The sequence below is a fragment of the Eleginops maclovinus genome, chromosome 12, assembly GCF_036324505.1.
Source record: "Eleginops maclovinus isolate JMC-PN-2008 ecotype Puerto Natales chromosome 12, JC_Emac_rtc_rv5, whole genome shotgun sequence".
In the NCBI taxonomy this organism is placed as follows: domain Eukaryota; kingdom Metazoa; phylum Chordata; class Actinopteri; order Perciformes; family Eleginopidae; genus Eleginops; species Eleginops maclovinus.
Window position 1 is genome coordinate 4,222,082 of NC_086360.1, and position 22,746 is coordinate 4,244,827.

Genomic DNA, 22,746 nt, shown 5'->3' on the forward strand with positions numbered 1-22,746 from the left:
GAAATTGAACATTTGTTATTGTTCATTTTTTATTTGAACAAGCAAGCAAAATGAATCTTTGTTTAAAATGAGTTGACTAACAAAAAATATACATATTTATATATATTCAGTACATTTATTAGAAAGGTTTGATATTCACTTGTTCTAATTTTCTAAGTTAACTAAGTATTATTTTTTATTCAAAAATCTGATTTTTATTCAATAAACAAATGTTTGACCAATAACCAAAAGGTCAAAAATACTCCTCTCAGATTGTGTTGGATCTAATTCGACAGTTATTAAACCCTTAAACAAATTAAACTGATATATAATTTGAAAAAAAAGAAAGAATTCACACAAATTGAAAATAAGTACACAACTCAAATTCCATACATTTCTCTTTATTATTATTATCATAGATATTATTCAAAATTATGTTCTTAATAAGATAAAAGAAAGCAACTGCAAATGCACAACACAAAGACGTCATTCAGCGTCTCTTAGTTTATATATAAAAACTGATATGAACATGAAGAATGATTAGAGGCACACATTCAGAGAAATTAAAGTGCAGCATCAGCAAATTTTCTGCATCATGTACACGAAGAAGAGGAGGAAGGAGGGGGAGGAAGAAGAGGAGAAAGGAGGAGGAGGAAGAAGTGAAGTGGGGGAGGAAGTTTTGACTTCATAAGTTTCTGTCCTAATAATTATCATTAACTAAAATAAAAGTCTTCTTAGTCCACTTAAAGATTTATATTCAGTAACAAGTGGCGACGTACAAAAACAGAGCCATCATCAATTCGGTGTGTCGGCCATGTTGTCGCTTCACGTCCCATCGGAAAGTTGAACTTCACACCCTTCAACACGGAGTAACACTTAATTCTAACATAAGTACATCCAAGTTTGTTTGAACGTTTTGCGACCGAAGCATAACCTATTTCAATTATTCTAAAATTGTTATGTTTTTCTACAAAAGCTCTCACGTGTTAAAAGTCTAAACAGCTGGATAAGAATAACGATGATCAAATACACTTGCAATACATGACATGTTTTAAATACGGTGAAGTATACTCATTCGAATTTCCCACTGCTGACCAATGACATTCAGTCCAGGTAACAAAATTTGTAATACACTTGCAGATTCGTTTTATGCAATGGATCCGTTTTAGCAGAAACACTGAATTCATCATCACTGTTTGCTAAATGTGCAGGAAGTGTTGTCCAGAGGTTTTCCAATGAGAGGTGAATGCAGCAGCAACATAAAGACCGGACAGCCAAACAGGAGGAGACAGCATCAGGACAGACAGGATGCAGCTAATAACACTGTGATGCATTCTGGGATTTTGATTGGTTCAGATTGACTGTAGAAAAATATACTGTAGGTCCAACTTCTGTTTTTGACATCATCTTTGAGAAAAAGATTGAAAAAAAAATGAAAGAAAACAATTTGGCTCGATGGAGAGCTTAAATAAAGAATGATTACATGTTTTAAAGATTCAATTGGAATAATACTTCCACATGAATCCGACAAATTGTCACGTGATTGTGCTTCAAGAAGCTACACACCATCATGTTCCTCAGGATGTTTGATGCTGCATTCAGGTCAAGTTGAATAAAAAACACCAGATATGTCCACTTAACGCAGGGTGACACTATGAACTGACATCATCGAATGTAATATTTCTAGAGACCTGTGAGACGTCAGAAACTCGGTTTTCCCACACATCAGATCGAACTGTAAAAGCAGCATATGCTTCTTTTACAATCCTTTGGACAGTAGGAGGATGTGAGTTTAAAATGAACAGACAGAATTTCAGAGATGGATTAATCACATACAAAATAAGAACGTTCAACATCAGAGGTTCATGTGTTGCTGCTTATTCTCGATCAGTTTTTAAATTGGCCGTCTTCCTTTCAGGCAACCGTTTGCTTCTGTTCATTTTTATGAAAATAGCTACCCGCAGAGACATAAAAAAAAACAGGAGAGATAGTCCACCACTCAATAAAGAAATGTAAGTTCTTATTGTGTTTTAAAGCAATTAAATGACTTTTGGTTTTGAAAACCCTCCTTGTTGGTGCGTTCATGAACACATCGCTGACTGGTACTGTATCTCCACTTGTTTTGAAATGTATTTATTCTAGAAAAAAAAGGTGTTAAAAAAAGCTTTAAAGGGAAGTACACATCACTTTGTTGCATTACACTTTCATTGATATCTCTAAATGGTTTTGGCTTCTTCACTCAGGTTTTTAAATACAACTCATAAGAAGAGGTGGATAGAAGCACACATATTTAACTGACTTATAATAACAGGAAATGTTTTAGTTTAGTTAAGTCTGATCTCTGCAGGCTGATCATCTGTGAAGTCAAACATGTTGTGATGGAGCGAAAAGGTGAAATAAAGTAACAGGTTACAAGACATCGATGTAGACCTTTAAACATCACATCCATCGCTGGACATGGAGACTGTCCCAGCATGCACTGGTTATGAGGTTAAGTATGGGGGGGTGTCTTTAAGATCATGTCTAACCAGAGAGGGACACTGTTGGCACTCTTCTTCTAAGTGAGGGTGTTTTTTTTGGGAAAGACATGGTTTGTCCTCATGAAAACATCTGAAGTAAGTGACTAAAGAATAGAAACAGAAAATTCAACAAGAAAAAAAACAAATGGCACAATTTGGTCAACAGCCCACAGGCTGGAGATCAGACTACAGAGGAGGAGCGTTCACTGCACTGATCAGAGTCAGACAAGGAACAATCGCGGTAGCGCTTCATTCTGGGAGAGGGGCAGTTTCAGAGCCTGGGAATAACTGACAGGCGTAACACACTTCAAGTATTTAAACACAAGAAGAACACACGAGGAGGGGGATGATAGACCCGATAATAAAACGTGATCAGGTGCGATGAAAGAAGCACACTGAGCCCGGGGGGGTGTGAGGGAGAGAAAAATCAGGATTTACTCATTTATGCTTTGATTTAATACAAGCTTCCAAATTCATGTCACGAACGGCAACTAGAACGGATCTGGGACTCTACTGATACCACAGCAGGGGTGGGTAGAGGGTGCAAAGAATAAAAAGAGCACCAGCTGCATGTGGTGGATCATCAGGGTTCACAAAAGCATGTGAGGCAGCCTTTTGTTATTTATATGCTTTCCTAGTGGGCATTTGATCAGGCTGTATCTACCATAGGGGCAGCAAAACAATCAAATTCCAGAAACGTGTCGTCCTCCAGTTCAAGACTACTAGAGACATATTTTTTTCAAGAGAGGATGAGGCAAAATAACATTAAATCCAGAGCATAAATCAATAAATGGTTCTTAGAAAGCCACCCCACCCCCCCACCATGACACCCCCGAGCTTGTGCACCTAAAAATCAACGTTGTTTAATTTTCTTAATCCTTTTTCTAGTTCTTCCTCAATATGAACAGCATTAGATGATGTCACAGCTGTTCAGATCTTGCACATGCTCAGTGTGGTCGATAGTCAGTTGTCATGGTAACTGTTTATCCACTGATAACACCATCTGGCATGTCCTATCCCACAATGTCCAGGAGTTCTGCCTATCCCCCCCCGTCCCGTCATGAGGACGTTTCAAGTTAAAACAGTCGGTAGCTTCTGGTTGTCACACCTTTCCCTCATGCTTGTGAGGGGGGTGTTTGATCTGCTGACCTCTGCAGATCTGACGGGTGGAGCTAGGTGCAGCAGAGGCACACACAGAGGCAATATGACTCTCAAACTGAGATATTAGGCGGCAACCAGACTGAAGGCTTTAAAAATGTGAGTGATATGCATGGTGCATTTACGCTTCAGCAAAATATATCCCAGGTTACACTTGTTCCCATGACTACCTCCATCACACATCGCTACCGGATGGAGTATAAGGTCTAAAGTTCACTGACATGGAAGGACAGGCTAAATGTGGTATTTGAGTGCTTCAAATTCATAAACAGTCAGAAAGTGATCTTGACCAACATTGTCCTCTCCCTCTGACTCGTGTGCCGTCTTCCAATCGAACTGAAATGATGTGTTTGTCTTAATTTATACCAGCAACTGCAACACCAAATATCAACATTTAAATTTACAGCAGCTGCAATTACAAATAAAATATTAAAAACTTGACAGCAAGAAAGTGAGCATGAATGAAAGTGATTCCATTTTCAGTTTTATAAGAATTTATGTTGAACCAATAAGAAAATAGAACTGGAAGTAGCAGACAACCAGTCCATTCAGATTTCAAATTGTAAAGCTACATTTTAGACCAATCTGAAAATAATTCAAATGCAACATAACATAGCAGTAAAAATGGAATAAATACCATGCATCATGTAACGACACTAATCTCGTCAGTGTGATTGCCGCCTAACGGACAGTCTGGATCTGAAAAATAAAAAAAGGAACACCGGTTTATCTGGGGCAGGACTAGCAGACGCTGCTCAAGGCCTGTGCAGCCCGTGATTGGCCGGACCGGCTGTCAGTCACATGCTGCTGTCCTGTAGGAGTGGCTCGATGTCCTCTGCGTCGCTGGTAGGCGTGGCCAGAGGGCTGGCGCTCTGAGTGTGTGCGGCCGATGTGCTGCTGGACTTGCGGGCGGCGCAGGTCTTGGCATCGCCCATTCGGTGGGAGTCTGGGATGAAGACGGCAACGAGGAGAGCGAACAACACAGCGCACGCTCCGAACAGGAAGGGAGGACCGGGGATCATCGCCTTCTGCAGACAGAAATAAAATGATTAAGGAGAACATTCACAAAGGGGAGGGGCTGCTTTGGGAACACTACATGAAGGGGGAATTAAACCCTGACTGTGCCGCCAAAAACTGGAAAAGAAATCCAGTCCAAACATTGGCCCCTGACCGTCTATCGTTTTTCCAACCCAGTTTACCCTTCGCACACTTTAAACTTTATCAAACTTTGTTTGTATAGCCCAATATCACAAAACACGGTTGTCTCAGTGGGCTTTACAGATTAAGAACAAACATTGTAAATGATGGAGTGACAGCAAAATGAGAAGACAAGATAGTGTGTAAATTACAAACAGAAATACAAATAAAATAAGATAACAACAAAAGACAATAAAAATACATAAAACATTCAAATTAAGAATAAAATAAAATACAAATTTGGTTCCAGAGCAAGGGCTCTTGGTAGCTGAACGCTCTGACTCCTGATCTGCGGACCCTGGACACCACTAACAGACCTGCACCCTGGGAGCGTAGTGTTCTAGCGGGCCAACAGTGGATTAAAATATTTTTAGGTACGAAGGTGCCTGACCATTAACAGCTTTGTCAATTAAAAGAAGTATTTTAAAATCCATTCTGTGCATTACCCTGTATATAGTGTAGAGCAGCTAAAATTGGGAGTGATGTGCTCCATTCTCCTGGTTTTACTTAGAATACGTGCTGCAGCATTTTGTACCAGCTGAGGGTTTTTAATGGATGTGGTGGGACAGCCTGATAGAAGGGGGTTTCAGTTATCCAGCCTAGAGGTTATAAAAGCATGAATGAGTTTTTCTGCATCGTTTTGAGTCAGGGTGTGTCAGGTGATTTTTATATTGCAGATGAAAGAAACATGCTTTATTTGAGGTTTGAAGGACAAATCTTTGTCAAAGATAATGCTGGAGCTGGGTGTCAAGGTAATACCATCAGTAATAGTTATCATTTTGGAATTGTTTGGGGCCAAGTTAAAATGACTTGGGTTCTGTATGAGTTTAAAAATAAGTCGTTGCAGGTCATCCATGCTTTTATATCTGACACGCATTCTTGTAGTTTAGATCATTTATACGGTTGGTCCGGCTTGAACGATAGGTACAGCTGTGTATCTATGGTATACATACGCAATACTTACGTCCACTCTGATAAAAAGCCCATGTCGTTTTCCTAAGCCAGAGTGGACGTGATATTGCTCCAGCGTTGTTAACATGGGGAGGTTCTCTTTATATGTACATGACGCAGTGCTACGTTAATGCAGGAGTGGGCGTGGATAAATCTGAACAGGGCGGAAAAACGGGTAAAGTAGCAGCTGACTTCCTGTGTTCGGTGGTGTGTGTGTACCTCTGTGCGCTGTGTGGGTCTTCCTGCCACGGGTGGGATGTCATTCAGCTCCACGTTGAACAGGAAGAAGATGAAGCCGTAAAGGGCTGGTCCTAGGCCGTTACATAGACCTCTGATACCTGTGATCATCCCCTGGGCCACACCTGAGCACACACACAGGAAAAATCCCAGACACCCACACACAATTATGAAAGGTTGAAACCTGCATCCAGTTTTTTTATTACTGTTGTCTCCTTCACGCAAACAGACAGACACACAGACAGGTGTGCAGACAGGTGTACAGACCTTGCTGGTCAGGTGATGCGCTGTGTGATACCAGAGCAGAGACTGCTGGGAAGGTGATGGAGGACATGGCTGCTACGGTTCCCGCTGCCCACATCATCCTGAAACAGATAAGAGAGACACATGATCAAAAACTGAATTGTGAGTGATTCAAACTGTGAAGAATTACATAATTATACTGGTAATATCTAATGATATAATGATTGAATTTGTTATTCTTTTATAGATCAAGTAGAATGCAGTATGGATAGTGTCGTAAACCAATATAAAATGCTGGTCAAATATGATCTTCAAATGTTAGTGATTTTCTCCATCAGGTTTTTTTATTTTATCTTCAACCAAATTCAGTAATTTCCTGACAGTCCCTTTAATAAAGGTTTATAATGTTTCCTCCTTTCTTATTTTTTGTAATATGCTTATTTGCTAGTTTTTTGTAACAGAAAGAAACTGTTTCTTTGAACTGTTTGTTTTTGCTATAGTGTGCGACCCCCTTGAAAGGGTTTATTTAAAAAAGGTATGCTGTGGAGCGAGCCTGTCCATTAATGAAAAAAAGAACACTGAAAGGTGATTTGAGATGGTGATCGTATTGCATTAGCTTAGAAAAAATATTCCGTTCCATTGCGTATCAACGGCTGGAACTGCAGCCATGGCAGGGTTTACTTAAAATGACGGCAGCGCTGGCCGAGGTTTTCTGTAACTTTTCAAGTCTGTTCATATTATCTGTTCACATTATCCTGTCTTTAAACACTGCCACAGCCTAACTGTGTTCCTGTCTGTGTTTACTTCTTATGTCTCTGTCCTCCTGTTCTGTTTTTTTTTTAATAAATTGAAGACAATTAAGCCATCATAAATCGGAAGTTTCATGTTCCACAAATATCAAATAAATATTCAAATTGTATTCCACAGGGTTCTTTTGTCCACAGCTGACGTTAACTGACCACACTTCCTTCTGTGGATTGATAGGAATGCACATAGTTGCTTGATAACAGCGTCCTCCTAAAGAGCAGACCGAAGAATGTTGGAAATTGACCAATCAGCACTGAGTATTAACCTCAGCCATGTATCCTGAGATAATGCATCCCTCACAGGGGTTGTACTCACCATGGCTCGGAGCCGAAGCCGTACCAGGCCAACTGGAAGAGCTGGAAGCCCAGACCCAGAAGAACTGTGTTCTTATTCCCAATGGTCCTCATCAAAACACTGAGGAAGAGAGTCTGACACACAGCAGAGAGAGAGGTTATGGTACATGATGAATGAAGCCTCACACAATCTTAATATTATTTAATCTAAATCTGTTTGGACATTTTGCATGTACAGTGGTATGCAAAAGTTTGGGCACCCCTCTGAGATTTCATGACAATTTGCTTTTCCTTTATAATAGAAGATCACAGCAACAACATTTGTTTTCCTACAAAGATGTAGACGTTTTAGTGTTTTCCAGACCAAAATTCTTAGGGTAGCATTACATAGTTTTATTATAATAAAATAAAATGCAAAAAATGGGATGTGCAAAAGTTTGGGCACCCTTATAAATAGCATTCATTTCAACACCTGTACGGATTTATAGCTGACAGGTTGCTGCACAAAATTGCTTTGATTAGCTCATTAGACCTTCAATTACAAAGACAGGTGGAACCAATCATGAAAAAGGCTATTTAACATAGGTAATAGCTGGCTGTGCCTGGCCTAGGTTCTTTCTTAGGGAGTGGCAAGATGGGGACCTCAAAACAACTCTCCACTGACCTGAAAGCTAAGATAATCCAACATTATAAATTAGGAGAAGGGTACAAAAAATTATCTGACAGGTTTAAACTGTCTGTCTCCACAGTCAGAAACGTAGTTGTGAAATGGAAGGCCACAGGAACAGTCCGTGTGAAGGAAAGATGTGGTAGGCCGACAAAAATAGGGGAAAGGCACAGGCGAAGGATGGTGAAAATGGTCACAGAGAAGCCACAGACCACCTCCAGAGAACTACAACAACATCTGGCTGCTGATGGTGTAGTTGTTCACCGTTCCACAATCCAGCGTACTTTGCACCAGGAAGAGCTCATTGGAAGGGTGATGTGCAAAAAGCCTTTCCTGAGTGTTAATCACAAGAAGAGTCGCATGAGGTATGCAAAAGCACATCTGGACAAGCCAGAAGCATTTTGGAACAAAATACTGTGGTCAGATGAGACCAAGATTGAGTTATTTGGTCATAACATGAACAGGTATGCATGGCGAAAAAAACACACTGCATTCAATGAAAACAACTTGTTGCCCACTGTAAAATTTGGTGGAGGATCTATCATGTTATGGGGCTGTGTGGCTAGCACAGGTACTGGAAAACTTGTTAAAGTTGAGGGCCACATGAATTCCTTACAGTACCAGGAGATTCTTGACAAGAATGTTCTAGAGTCAGTCACAAAGTTGAAGCTACGCCGGGGTTGGATTTTTCAGCAGGACAATGATCCTAAGCACCGATCAAAATCCACCAAGGAATTCATGCAGAAGCACAGGTACAATGTTCTGGAATGGCCATCCCAGTCCCCAGACCTTAACATCATTGAAAATGTATGGATTTATTTGAAGAAGGCTGTCCATGCACGGAGGCCAAGAAACCTGACTGAACTGGAGACGTTTTGTGTGGAAGAATGGGCCAAAATACCACCTGCCAGGCTTAAGGGACTTGTCTGTGGCTACAGGAGGCGTCTACAGGCCGTTATTGCAGCAAAAGGAGGCAATACTAAATATTAATGGAATTATTTCTTAGGGGTGCCCAAATTTATGCACATGCCTATTTTTGTTTGAATGCACATAAACATGTTTGTGTTTGACCAATAAAAGTTATTTCACTACTGAGATGTTTCTGTTACCATAAGGTATAACATATGTTAAAATGAAGTTGCTGCTTCAAAAGCTCAGCAAGTGACAAACTGATGCAGTGGTTTTCCTAAGGGGTGCCCAAACTTTTGCATACCACTGTATGTCTATTTTTACTGTTGGTTTATTTGACTTTAAACTCATGTGTAATGCCTTATGTACATGCTGCTGTAGTAAACAATGTAGCAATATAATATAATCTACTCCACTACAATCCAAAGGGAAATATAGTAGTTTTTACTTCACTACATTTATTAAACATTTTTGATTTTTGCTTAAAACAATAGTTGATCAAACATCTTATATTGAAATTAAACTAGCCAAAAGTTTGTACGAGTAAAGCCAAGTTGTTAAATCAGCTATCCAATTAAGAGATGAGTAAGTATTCAGCATTTATGAAAATGATTTTGTTGGTTGTTTTAAATAAGTGTGATTATTTTTGCATGTTTAAATACATATAATATATATAATATATATATATATATATATATATATATAGGAGGAACATAGTTTCTGGTTCGTCTTATTTTGTTTTATTTTTATATTGGGGACATACAACAGGACGACAGATTCTGTAACAAATGCTCCATGATGATATCAGCTGGCGGTTTGTGTACCTGAGCGACTATAGAGAGGATCCCCACCATGGCAATGAAGGCAGCGATGGCTGCAGGAGAAAACTCAATCACCTGAAACATAGAGCGACACATCTTACAGCGAGCCAACAATTAACATTCCATCACTGAAACACCCCCATGTTTTGGATAAACACACAGATATAATCTCATTAAACTTATTCATTGAGGGGAACATCAGGGATACTGGCAGGGTTTTGAATTTAGAGATTTGCTGGACTTTAAAACGGCACAATTAATGAATACAGTAAGAAATACAATGCTTCCAGACCGTAGCAACAAGTTGTTTAAAATTTGAGTAAGTCGGCCGTCGTATAGCTCAGTGGGTAGAGCTGGCGGCCATATACTGGGGTTTAATCCCAATGCGGTGGACCCAGGTTTGAATCTGTCCCTTTGCCGCGTGTCTTCCCCTCTGTCTCCCTACTTCTCAAACTGCACTATATTAAAAAGGCACTGGTTGCCCCCAAAAATCTTTTCAAAAAACAAAGTGAGTAAGTATTGAGTCAGTATGAAAATAGAAGAATTTGCAAGCTTACAAAAAAAATTGAAACAAAAGATGAAACATTGAAATGCAGTCAAAGAGTTCATTTGTGGAACAGTTTTGAAAAGAAAAAGTAAAGGGTCTTACCCTATTCAATTTCAAAATATTTTGAAAAATTGGACAATTAAAAATGGTTTATTTTTACCACCTAAAAATAAAACACAAGTATGAACACTAGTTTAGATTAGTAATAGAAGAGTGTTCAGTCACTTTTACACTCTATTTTGTTATGTGTGTATTTAAGTTTTAAAAGTTAAAAACAAAAGAAAAAAACCCTACTGAAGGAAACACACCTAGATTTTGGCATCCCACATTGGTTAAGTCAGCTATTGTTTATTGACAAATGCACTGTATCATACAGATCCACTGTGTTATTGTGGTCGTTTTATTGGAAACAAATAGTAAACAAAGTAAAAAAACACTAGACCTCAGGCCAAGCGGACGACCGGGGTTAGAATCTGGCCCAGGACCATTTCCTGCGTGTCATCCCCTTCTCCCCATTTCAATTCTGTCCCTACAATAAATATCTTTTAAAAAAAAAGCACAAACCTGAACAAAAATAAAGTGCCTCATAGCGAAAGGCAAAACTGAGCTTCCAGCAGCCCATTATCCAGTTTTGTTCCTGCAAATGCACTGACAGCAGCTTGAATGGAGTTGGTGCCATGCTCGTGCAGATGTTGGGTCAAATAGTGTTCATAGTGCTGAGAGATGACTGAAATCCAAATATTTACTCTGCTTAGAAGACAGTCCCTGCTACTTTTTGGCTGAGATCAATTTGATTGGCTCATCTGAGGGAAGATATTGCCTACAGCAGTGACCGTGAAGATTATTATTTATTCTGATAAACAAATACTGTCACTCGGCCCGGGTCCTGGAAGGGCACGAGGAAAGAACGAACAATAAATGTATACTTTATTGAACTCATAATATGGACTGGTGCAGTATGCAAATCACAGGAGGAGTAAACACTGATACACCTTTGTGTGTGTGTGTGTGTGTGTGTGTGTGTGTGTGTGTGTGTGTTACCTGTTTCAGGTAGAGGAAAAAGCTGGAGTACTGTCCAGCCTCGGGCAGGTAGGACAGGAACACTGTGACACAGATCAGCAGCACTGTGGTGTCTTTCCCCACACGACGCAGAGACTGCACACACCAAACAATCAGCGGTCACCACAACTTATCAGTAGCGCTGTCAATCAATCCATCAATCAATCCATCCATCCATCCATCAATCAGCTGATATGTGACACAAAGTGCCCCAGACATCAATACTTCACCAGAGCAGTGTTTAGCGCTTTACTATAAGCTGCCAAAGTTCAACCAACATTTACACTGTTATAAACACAAGGGATGCCCCCTATAAGTCGACCAATCGTTGGTCAGATAAAAAGTCTTAGTCCACCAATAAAAAAAACGAATAATAAATACAATTAATCATAATAGTTAATAATAAAAATACTACTACTACTACTACTAATAATAATAACACCAGTCAGCCAATCGCTTGAACTGACGACTTCTGGTCAACAAGGACCATTTTTGGTACAGGGCAGCCATTATAAACAGTTTGACCAACACACTGTTATGGGTTCTCTTTTGTACGTTACTTTGTGCTGCATTCCGGTTGTTCACAAAGGTTTACACATTATTTACTTGTGTTGAAGTCTTCCAAATAAAACCATTATTATAATCTCTTTATGCCAGTGTAGGAAATGTCTAAAGCCCAACTGGTTCCTTTTGAGGGAAGCACATGAAATACAATACCAAAAAGGAACTTTTTCTCAGTTGATTTAACATTTACAAAAGATCTGTTTTCTAAAATATGCCGTATTGAAAAATGATATGTTAGGAAATAAAAAAAGCATCTTTATATTGTAAAACAACGCACCATAATCTAACACACAGCACGGCTTTGATGCCTCCGCTGACCTGCTGTGTGATGGGATCAGCTGGTGAAAACACACTACATGGGACCTTTGACCCCCCCCCCCCACCCGTGTCACTGTGGTGTTTTCAGTGTTTGTAAACTCACAGAAAATGGGTCCGCCTGCTCCCAGGAGATGGGGAAGCCCCAGGACGTCAGCCTCATCTTGTCTGGCAGCGACTCGGGCACCACGAAGAACACGAAGGCTATGTCCAACACGGATATCACCGTGGCAACCAGGACTACCAGACTGTCGCCGTACTGCGAGGACAGGTAGGCCCCGATGGCTGGGCTCGTCACTAAACTGGCTGCGAAGGTTGCAGAGACCTGAAAAATATAGACGTTACTGAGGCTGCTGTCAAATAAAAAACAACTCAATCATGTGCATTTTATAACTCGTTCATCGTCAAAATGTGAGTGAAACAAAAAGACCCTGCACCAACTACCATTCTGCATTATGGTGAGAGAACACCTTGTATTTTCACGACACTACTCAGATTCTAATATTCCGTTTATAATACTCAAATATAGCCTTTTTTATTAAAGTTTTGCAAACTCAGAAGCGTAACTGTGATGGTACACCATGGGAACATTATGACTACAGTTGGAAAATATGGCACATTTAAGTTATTTAAGAAGTCCAAGTCGTCTTGGGGGCATTAATGAGATTATTAGTGGAATATGAATTTTCATTAAACATGTCAAGAGGCTTAGTAGGACTCTGGTCTTTCTACAGACTGGAAGACTTCCAAATGGTCCATCTTTCAGGGACTGACCAGGGTGCAGTGGCTGTGCCGATAGTTAAAATTAAGTCAGCCTTCGGAATGTAGCAATTTGCATCGCATGTCAGGTGATGTGGAACAACACCTCACAGCAGGAAGATAGCTTTCATGATCAGTCTATGGTAAATATGGAAGAGAAATTGATCCTTTAAGTGCAAGGCTAATCATAACTGTTTGAGCTGTCCAGTGCCCTGCAAACACCCACACCTGTATATACTGAAGAGTAGAGACAGAACCAGGTCTTTCTATGGATTTACACTGCTGTCTCATGGACAAAAGTGTACACACAAAAAGCACTTCTGGAAAAGATCAGGAAATATGATAAGCTGGTTTTATTCATGGGCGCAACCTGCCTTATCGCCCTACAAGAGTAGGCAACGCGTCACTTTATTGACGTGCTGCACATTTACCACAGTTAAAGACAATTCCTGTGTCAAACACTTTGGGAGGCTTTGGTGTCACTCATTGAGAATCACAGTTTTTTAAAGCAGCATTCACGACCTAAACAGCAAGCATAGCAGGGGGCCAGGGACCAGAATGCACAGCTTAATCTCTTGGCACTATCACTATTGGTCTATAAACCCCAATGCTACAAACAAAGACAACTCAAAAGAGTGCACATTTGATCTTGTACTTCCTGTGACCTGGTTCACTGCAGATCTCCATAAAGGCAGGAAACACCATGAAAGAGCCCTGCAGGACCTCCATTGTGTAGCCACAATGAGCCATTACAGTACGCTGCAGAACTGCTACTACATTATCTGCACGTTTAAATAACACAGGTCAGGTATTAGAGCTGGGAGGTAACTTTATCTTTAGAGCTGTGACGTTCCGGTTTCTGTGGATGTTGTCGCTCTGTGAAAGTGTTTTGTGAAGTTAAACCCACTTCCTGTCACAGTCAGAGTGATTCAATCTGCAGGTTGCAGCTGTAGTTACCAGTCCGTAAGCTGTGCTCCTCTCGTGCTCCTCCGTGATGTCGGCCACGTAGGCGAAGATCACTGAGAATGTCACTGCGAAGATCCCTGAGACTGATATCAGAGCGAAATACCACCTGCACACACAGAGATACAGTATATTTACTACAGTTTACAAAGCAGGACAATACAGAATATCCACAATGTCTTGATTCTGTCATTTAATGCATCTGATTTAGAGGCGTTTGCTATTATCCTAATATTACGTCCCAGCTAGGGGAAAGGGAAAGCAACATATTGGAACCAGTTGGAATTGATAATACAAATAGTTTATTGACCAAGGTCACAGAAGTGGCAGGCCTGCAGCCCGAAACAAACAAAGGGCCCCAAGGTGCAGATTTAAATAATAAACAACCAAGAGAGGACTCTTAAAAGGGAGCCTACAATTAAATACAAGGAAATAGGTACCAGTAAAAAAACAATACGAAAAGTCCTCACTATTAAAGTGGTATAAAAACTAACAAAGGGAGGCTGTAGCAAAACACAGCGGGGGGGCAATTACAGTCACGAATACGTTCAACTCTAGATTTAGATACTAATATACTGAAGCACCGCACAAATTAGCCATTGCTAACAGATCTATGAAAGGCTATGTGAGAGTGTTGAGAGGAGTCTGACACAGATTCAGAACGCCTCATGACTGATCGTTAGCCACAGGCTTTGTAGTCTTCACGGGAAGGTGTGCACGGGGATTGGAGCGTCTCGGCCGGCATGCTCCAATCACAATCTTTGGGCAGGTGGAACAACTGGGGACCAGTAGCCAACGGCATCTGGGCAACCGCACAGCTCATTTACATGACACAGATTCAACAGAGAGTTAGAGAGACGAGGGAGGCGGGGGCCGTAACACCTAAATACCTTCATTTGCAGATTGTTCATAATTGTTTCGTAATAAAAGTGATGTGATTTTTATACCTATAATCAAAAACAATTTTCTCTTTCTCTGTTCACATCAGCAACTGATGCACTCCACTGTATTATTTAGAGAATGACTGTCATTTAAACCTGCAAAGACAGTCGTCTATGACTTTTACGCACACAACATGTTAGTGTTATTGTGCTTATATAGCAGAAAGTCGGGCAAGCCTCCGAATATCACAAAGGCAGACGTTCCGACCTATTCAAAGAGACTGCTTTTTTAAAACAAAGCTAATTTAAAAAAGGGGCCCTATTGTCTTTTTTATTGGGTTCTCCCTTTATTGAGTGTGTTATATAGGTTTTTGTGCAGGTAAAATCCTGTGTTCCAGAGGGAGTTTCTCCAGAGGGAGTTTCTCTCCCGCACACTCCCCCCTGCCTCAAACTCCTCCTTTGTTTACTTCTGGGACACATTGAGATCACATTGTGTGACACTTGGGTTTTGTATTGGCTAGCGCTTCAACACATTGTACGTGAAAGGTTAAGGGTCGGGACATCTCTAAGTGGTTGTCAATCATCACAGAGCCAGCCAGCTAACCAATCAGAGCAGACTAGGCTCTGGTTTCAGACAGAGGGTGAAAACAGGTAATGCAGCACAGGCAGTATGAGAAACATAAAGAGCTTTTTGAACATTAATGTCCCAGTAGAGGCGGAAAATATAAACATGTACCTGGAAATGAGCAGAATATGTCCTCTTAAAGGCATATTTCGTATTAATGTCATATTTATAACTGGTGTCATCATGGCATCAAATAACAAGACAAAAAAAATGTTGTTTAATTTTGATTTGAGGATTTTTTTTTAACTGTTACTGCTGTAGCACAGTACAACTACAGAACTACAGACTTGTGTAAAAGCATTGATCATTTAAAAATGGCAAGAGATTTAAAATCCAATTTTGACCATCAATTGAGACACTAAAAAACTAAAACAGATTTACTCTCTGATGATCAAAAGATACATATATATATAATTGTAGGAAATAAATGTTTTTTAAATGTGTCCTACTTTATGGTTTGCATGCTGTACGATGTTTTGACTGGGTTATGCTTCCCTCCACTTCTGCTCATGTTCCATGGATGAATGCACCGACTGTGCACTTTCCATGAAGAACACATGGAGACTGAAGGGGTGGGGGGGCTGTGGGACCAGATTAAAGTGTGCTTTCTAGCTGAGAATGTTTGCTGTCTGCTCTGCAGCGTACATGCTGATCCTCAGCCCCTCACATGAACAGCATGTGACTGTTCAAACTCCAACACGCTGCAGCAGACTCTCTACCAACTCTACAGGGCACTAACCAACCATTACTTTTATTAGTTGAAAATCACCCATCATCATATTAAAGTCACAACTTTTGCATCTAAGAAAAAACCCTGCAGAAGTAGAATCCAAATAACATTTAAGAAAAAAATCTCTTGACGTTTTTTTTCCCAACTTAGTTTTTGTTTCTTATCGTAACGCTGATATAAATGACTCCTCATTTCAACTTCATGAATCAGTTGTTCCTCTTCTCTTGTGGCGCTTTTTAAGTGAGGAACAGGAATAAATCCAAACACAGAAAGAACGCTGCGATGCTTGCAGCCAGTTGGGACTCTGTGTCATGGACATAGTGTGCACAAAAACAGCTTTGACCCAAAATATTGCTTATACCTCCCCCACTACATCAGACCGGCTGCTGCTACAAAATATTCAAAAGGATAGTAATTGGCCAGAAAACACTTCAAACTATAAAAGGCTCCCTTGGTAGAAAAGCTGGGAACTGAAACAGTCATCCAGAAACCATCACCCAACAGACAAAGATTGTCTTACCAGGGGCTGATCCTCATGAAGGGGATGGGGGCACAGGTGAAGAAGACTGTCATGAGGAGGAAGGACTTCCTGCCCCAGATGTCTGACAGTGCACCAATCAGAGGAGCCGAGAGAAACGACAGGAAGCCCTTCGCAGGAACAGAGAAAAGAACATTGGTGTTAATTGTCGGGTTTTTTTAACTCAAGAAGGAGCAGCAGTCGAAAATAATTCAGGAAGCCTCTCGTCAAGTCAACAGCATTTATAAATGATTAAAATTAAGAAGTTATGATATGATAAATCTACAAGGAACTCAGCCGAGGTCCTCTCCTGTTTCACTGATCCACAGTCAAACCTTCGAGTAGTTATTTGTCTGAAAGATTCATAGGAAGAAGCTCCGATCTCGTTACAAAACATTTGAATAGAGTGGTGACGTATTTTTGTAGGCCGACCCGGAAGTAAGCTGCGCATTGACAAAAAAGCAATGTGATCTCTCCAACAGATTTTGGAATTTTGTAAAAAAAACAAGATATGTGGAAAACTAACCTGTTTGATAAATGCACGTTTTGTTCAGCCGGATAATCTGACATAAAATAGGTCAGTGAATACCTCACCGGTGAATGTCTGAAGCCACAGATTGCTAATAAGAGATAAAACTTCATCTTTATGTCATCACGCCCACACAAGTCCGTCTGTAGCTTAGCAGTGGTGACGGGCAGCCATGGGACAGTGGTGTTGTTTATTAGCATTACTATATCTTTCCTTTATTTCCCTGCTGATTGAATTTACCCTCCAAAATCACAAAGTGCTGTTAATATGTGGAGATTATCATGCTGAACAAAACGTGTTAAGTGTCGGATAAGTGTTTGGCCACAAAGCTTACTGTATGCATATACCAAAATCCAATGGAAAATCCTATTGCTTATTTTCGGGGGAGCCCTTGGGATGCTAACTTCCTGGTCGGCCTGGAAAAATAAATGATCCCTGCTCCACTCTATTGCCAACAGTCAGAGACAAAAGAAATGGGGGAGAGAGAGTACATCTCAGATGGGACGTAACATTGCTTAATTGCGATACCGACATATTTCAGAGGCTGGGTTTCTTCCAGTTTCTTTACTTTCATTCATTGAGGCACCGAGGGCTGGTGTGTTTAGCGCCATTGCATCCCTTACACAACAATAGAGTCACACATAAAGGGTGGACAGATTTTAAAATGTTGGACAAAAAGATCTCTGGCGTCAGATCAGGGTCAGATTCAGAGCAGAGGTATCAGATTTTGGAGACAAAAGTATCCCTGCCAATATCTGTGATAGCAGCTCTGTTTCTGTTATTTAAAAGTTCCAATTGTGTTGTGGACATGCGAATAGGAGACGGACTACTTTCGCGTTCTTTCATTAATTGTATTCCATTGATATTAATCACTATCTCCTGTTAGTATTTGTTTCTACAATCAACCTGAGTTTTGTTGTGTCTGATGTGAGAGGTCTTACCTTCACACCGTGAACCAGGCCGTTCATGAGGAAGGTGTGCTGAGGAAACGTCTCATGGAGGACCTGAAACAATAACAAAATGTCATGTTTATACCTTTCGGAGATAAAATAATAATATCTGAATCTGGAAATCATAAATCCAATAGCTAAAGCAACCAATGAAAATTCATATCCAGCGATTATGGACTTTTTACCATTTCACTTTCTATTTAAAAAAATCAACTGTCTCTAACTTTTAATACACACAAGCACTTTATGACCTACCCGTACACCATTTAGATTACAAACAGAAAGCTTTTGTTAAAGCATAAATAAGCAGTTTTTGAAGTTGCTGCTTTGTCCAAGACAACTGGATCACTGAATTTTCTTTGGAGCTACCAACACAGCTTCCACACAAACAGTCCCATTGGTAACAGATTTTCATATGAACAATAAGATCAATCTACTCATACATATCATTACATTTATAACGTGTTTTTTTCTTCACTAGGAGACAGAATTGATGTATTTCTAAACAAAAACCAGCAGACAAGCTTTCCGCTATTATTAAAAGAGTGGTTTTGGTAGTTTCTTTAATAAGCAAACGCATTTTAAATAGTATTGCATCAGCTTGCATATCAGTCATGAGAAAAAACAACAGAAAGTTAGCATGCTAATCCGTAGGTTTGTCTTGCAAATATCTGGCTCACTGGACAGTGAAACTGGCTGCTGAAGTTTTATGTTGTTGTTGTTCGCCATGTGTTTACTCACGGTCAGCATGGGCGTGGTCAACAGCCCCCAGGCGAAGAACTCCAGGAAGATCACTACCACCGCATGAGTCACTTTGGCCCGGCCTCGGCCGTGCTGCGGCGAGAGGAGGGGCAGAAACATTAACTATTCATCTATGGGATGTAACCTCACTTCCTGTACAATCTGATCTAATATCTTTTACCAGCAGTTTACTCCAACATGTAGCATGGCTACATTAGGGCATTATAACCGCTCTACTGTTTCTTCTTATGTTGGTGATGAAGAAAAAACCTTTTATTGCTGTTCTCGTACTCGTTAAGATATTTAGAGAAGGAATTAAGAAGTTGGAGGGAACAAAATCTATAACAAAAAGTTGTGGGAAAAATAACATACTTGGACTTTTAGGAATTTATCAGGAAAATGATAGATAACAGATTATTATCTGCAGCTCTAGATTATTTGGATGTGAAGCTGAATGCGTTTTGCACTTTAGAATAAATAGTCCAGTTAAGAGTTTTATTAGCCGGGTCAATGAGATGCCTTTACGCAGTCAAAGTGACTGTCATTTCCACGATGCGTTCAATGACAGGCCAGTGCCCCATAGAACGTATTGCACTTGAAAATACAGTAGAAGGTCGATTCTGTAAACGAAGACTGTACATACAAAGGACCAAATTACATCAAAATGTACCCCAACACACATCACCATAAGGATTCACATTTAAATTGTGCAGCTCTCTCTTGATTTCATACATTATAGAATTTGTGGAAGTATGGGAAAAACACTTTATTTATATACAGAGCCAGACTACTGCCAACAAATTAAGGCACTATTTATTTACCTATATTCTTTCAAATGTTGTGATATAGTTAATGTTACCTCTGCACTATTCAGAGGTTGTTCCAAATTAGAAAGACACAATATAAATGTGGGAGTATGGTATGTTTTGTACCACATATAAAAGTGTGCTATGAATATAAATGTGAAAGAAACACTTCGTTTTCAGTTTGCTTTTGTGTAGCCTAAAGTTGGTAGTGGATATGAATAGAACAAGTAAAGAGGAAGTATAACGACCCCAAACCTTTTAAGTCAACCGTTTGTTCTATTTGTTTTTTCCTTTAATTCTGTTAGTTTATTGGCACCAAAACCAAAGTATATACCAGGGGTAACAGAGGTTTGAAGCTCCAAGGGGCTTATGTAACACCTTCAGATTAAAGGAGAGAGGCATACTGAGAACACCGAGTATTCCCAGGTGTATTCTTCATATACTGCACAGAGATGGACAGGTTCTGGTTTCAAAAGAGCGGAACTGGTATTGCAAAGTAATGCTCCTCTGAAATGTTATGGCACATTGCACAAGGGCTGTGTGTGATAATGGGAAAAATGAATCTTGCTTGTCTGGTATATCAAATCAAATTGTATCGATGTAGCAGGTTATCAAACACAGAGGTGAATCAAAGAGCTTTGGAAACACATACAAATGAATTAAAACAATATTATGTCATCCTTCCCTGGTATAAACAGAGTAACACATAGCTTTCTGATTACAAAGTAAAGTTAATTCCTAGGCAGGACTGAATAAACTAGTAAGAAAGAATGAAATTAAAGTCAAATAAGAATGAAATACAATTCAGTTAACAGACAAATCAAAAAGGTGGGTCTTGAGTTTGCTCTTAAAGTATGAAGGTTCTCTGCCGACTTCAAATAATAGCTGTGACATAAGTTAGGTAAACATTACGTACGTAAAAGATACCATTTTCATGTATGTATTTTTTGTGGAAGTCATTACTAAAAAAATACCGAAACACATATTGCCAAACTACTATAGCACAGTTTTATGTCATGGATGTTTGTATTTGTCAACAATCCCGGCAGCACCTAACGCTGACTGCTGAGCACAATGTCCTCAGGTGTGAACAAACGGCTTCACGTAGCATTCGATCTCGCTTTCTCTGGAGTGACAGCTAACGTTTGGATCCGTGAAACAGCGATATTGGTTTTTACAGTTCATCTGACACAAACAGGAGCTAGCCGACTATACTACCTAGTTACATAGTTTTCAGAAATTGGCTAACGTTGACTTAAACGACCAAATTAACGCCACCAATCATCCTAGCTAGCTAAGCCTCTGATTTAGCTACAAAGCTAGCCTTGGCTCATTAGCTAGCCAACAACTCCCAAACAAATGACTATCGTTTTCTGTTACAGCTAACTGGTTAGCTTAGTTTTGATTAAAACTAAATGTATTTGTTTCACAGCAGTTTAAACCGACCGAGCTAGAGAACTTACCGATCCCCGGACCAACATGATGTCGTTGGCCTCGGTTGCTGTTTTCTCCCGGTTCATCTCACATCTTGCCGTAATAATTTTTACATCGAGTCCCTGTTGCTCGGCATCCTCCTGTGGTTTCTCCGTCTCTTCCAGGGTGTCCCGCTGCTGTGTGAATTACAACTACGTGTATGCGCTAGCATCGACTTTAAAGTCTTTAACCAGTTAACGCGAGTGGTAAACCGTGAAGGCTCGGCGTCTTGATTTTACCAAAATTCCTCTGCTCTGACTATAACTGATTCTAATGTTGCAGATTTTTCAATACCAGGGTTCCCCGGGTGAGCGGTGCTATCAAACTCCTTGTCGTCAGTTACGGTCAGTTACGGTTAAGTGGGGAAAAACACCGCCCGTCGGGACCGTCTCTGGTAAGAAAACGAACACTATATTTCCCCGGCTTCAACCAATGAATGACCATAAAACGCAAGCTGTTCATACATCAGTTCTAGAGCAGACAGAGAGCACCCCCTGCTGGGATATCGCCCGCACTACAATGCAGATGGTGTTTTAATAATTGTTTCCACGAATGAAGCGGACAACGTCGTTAATTTAAACATCATAACAAACTAAAAGCAAACTATTATTGTTGCATTATCCTGTTGTTATGACACAGTCTGTGAGAAAATACAAAGCAGGTGAAGATAGAATATCAATATTTGGCAGGAAGAAATGACAGCGAACCAAGCTACTAACAATTCCGCTTGATCACTATTTAGCAATGGGGAGAAAGGCGGGACTCATCTCAAACCTGCACAGCAACCTTTGTGAAGGCACCCAGCAAAATAAGTATCACGTCCGGTTAGAATTAGAAAAATAAAAGTGTGACTTTTGAAGAAAAAGTTCTGTCTGCATCTTCTCATAAACAGGGAATTTGCTAAATAGAAAACAACAATAAATTACCTTACATTACTTAATGACAAATAATGTTCTTCTGATGTAATCTAACTCGACCCTCAAGGGTCAACAGATTTATTCTTTAAGAGTTGACAGCAGTTTTGCAACCCATTATCGTGACTTGTCTTTAGACCCACTAGATAAAGTTAGTTCAGACCAGCTTCATTGTATCATGTATACTATTAACCAAGATGTAGTGTTTTTGCAAGGGTATTTAAATAAAAAAATACATTTATATAATTATATTATATTATAATACATATTTAATGATATTTTATTAACTATACCAGTATAGTACAGTAGCAATATAATTATGGAACAAAACGGATAAAGCTGTTTCCAAATGAAACATTTCCTCTTGGTACCCCGTGTTTTCAACGTGCCTGACACAGAAGTTGTTGTAATTCCAAGGTTTGACCACTACGAAAATGGGCTTTAGAGCCTGGCGCTCTTCCTGGGGGCTTGGCAAACTTACATTGGGAAATAAGAAAACAAATAATTATTTTATAAGAAAGGAAACTTCAGTGAATATTTTTGCTTAGGTAAAAAAACTCCTCATTATGAACACTAGAACTTTTTAAAATCA

The 22,746-nt window shown here is 39.9% G+C and overlaps 2 protein-coding genes across 3 annotated transcripts in view; one reads left to right on the plus strand and one right to left on the minus strand.

The window, feature by feature from the left end:
• Nucleotides 1-9,125, plus strand: part of lrrc2 (leucine rich repeat containing 2) — a 24,083-nt gene extending 14,958 nt beyond the window's left edge. The window contains exons 11-12 of one of the 2 annotated variants that reach the window (XR_010166942.1): nt 6,271-6,446; nt 7,212-9,125. The gene's annotated coding sequence lies outside the window, so the exon portion shown is untranslated. Of the gene's footprint in view, nt 1-6,270 lie in introns of both variants that reach the window. The other variant, XM_063896746.1, reaches the window with a different exon arrangement.
• On the minus strand, nt 365-21,602 carry mfsd14bb (major facilitator superfamily domain containing 14Bb). Its single transcript, XM_063896745.1, has 12 exons — nt 21,231-21,602; nt 18,962-19,054; nt 18,212-18,274; nt 16,745-16,872; nt 13,983-14,097; nt 12,373-12,591; nt 11,370-11,483; nt 9,785-9,856; nt 7,407-7,519; nt 6,309-6,406; nt 6,024-6,166; nt 365-4,684 (listed from the first exon to the last, which is right to left on the minus strand). Exons 1-12 carry the CDS (start codon nt 21,285-21,287, stop codon nt 4,454-4,456), a joined length of 1,446 nt encoding a protein of 481 aa, XP_063752815.1. The 5' UTR covers nt 21,288-21,602; the 3' UTR covers nt 365-4,453.
• Nucleotides 21,603-22,746: the final 1,144 nt, after the last annotated feature.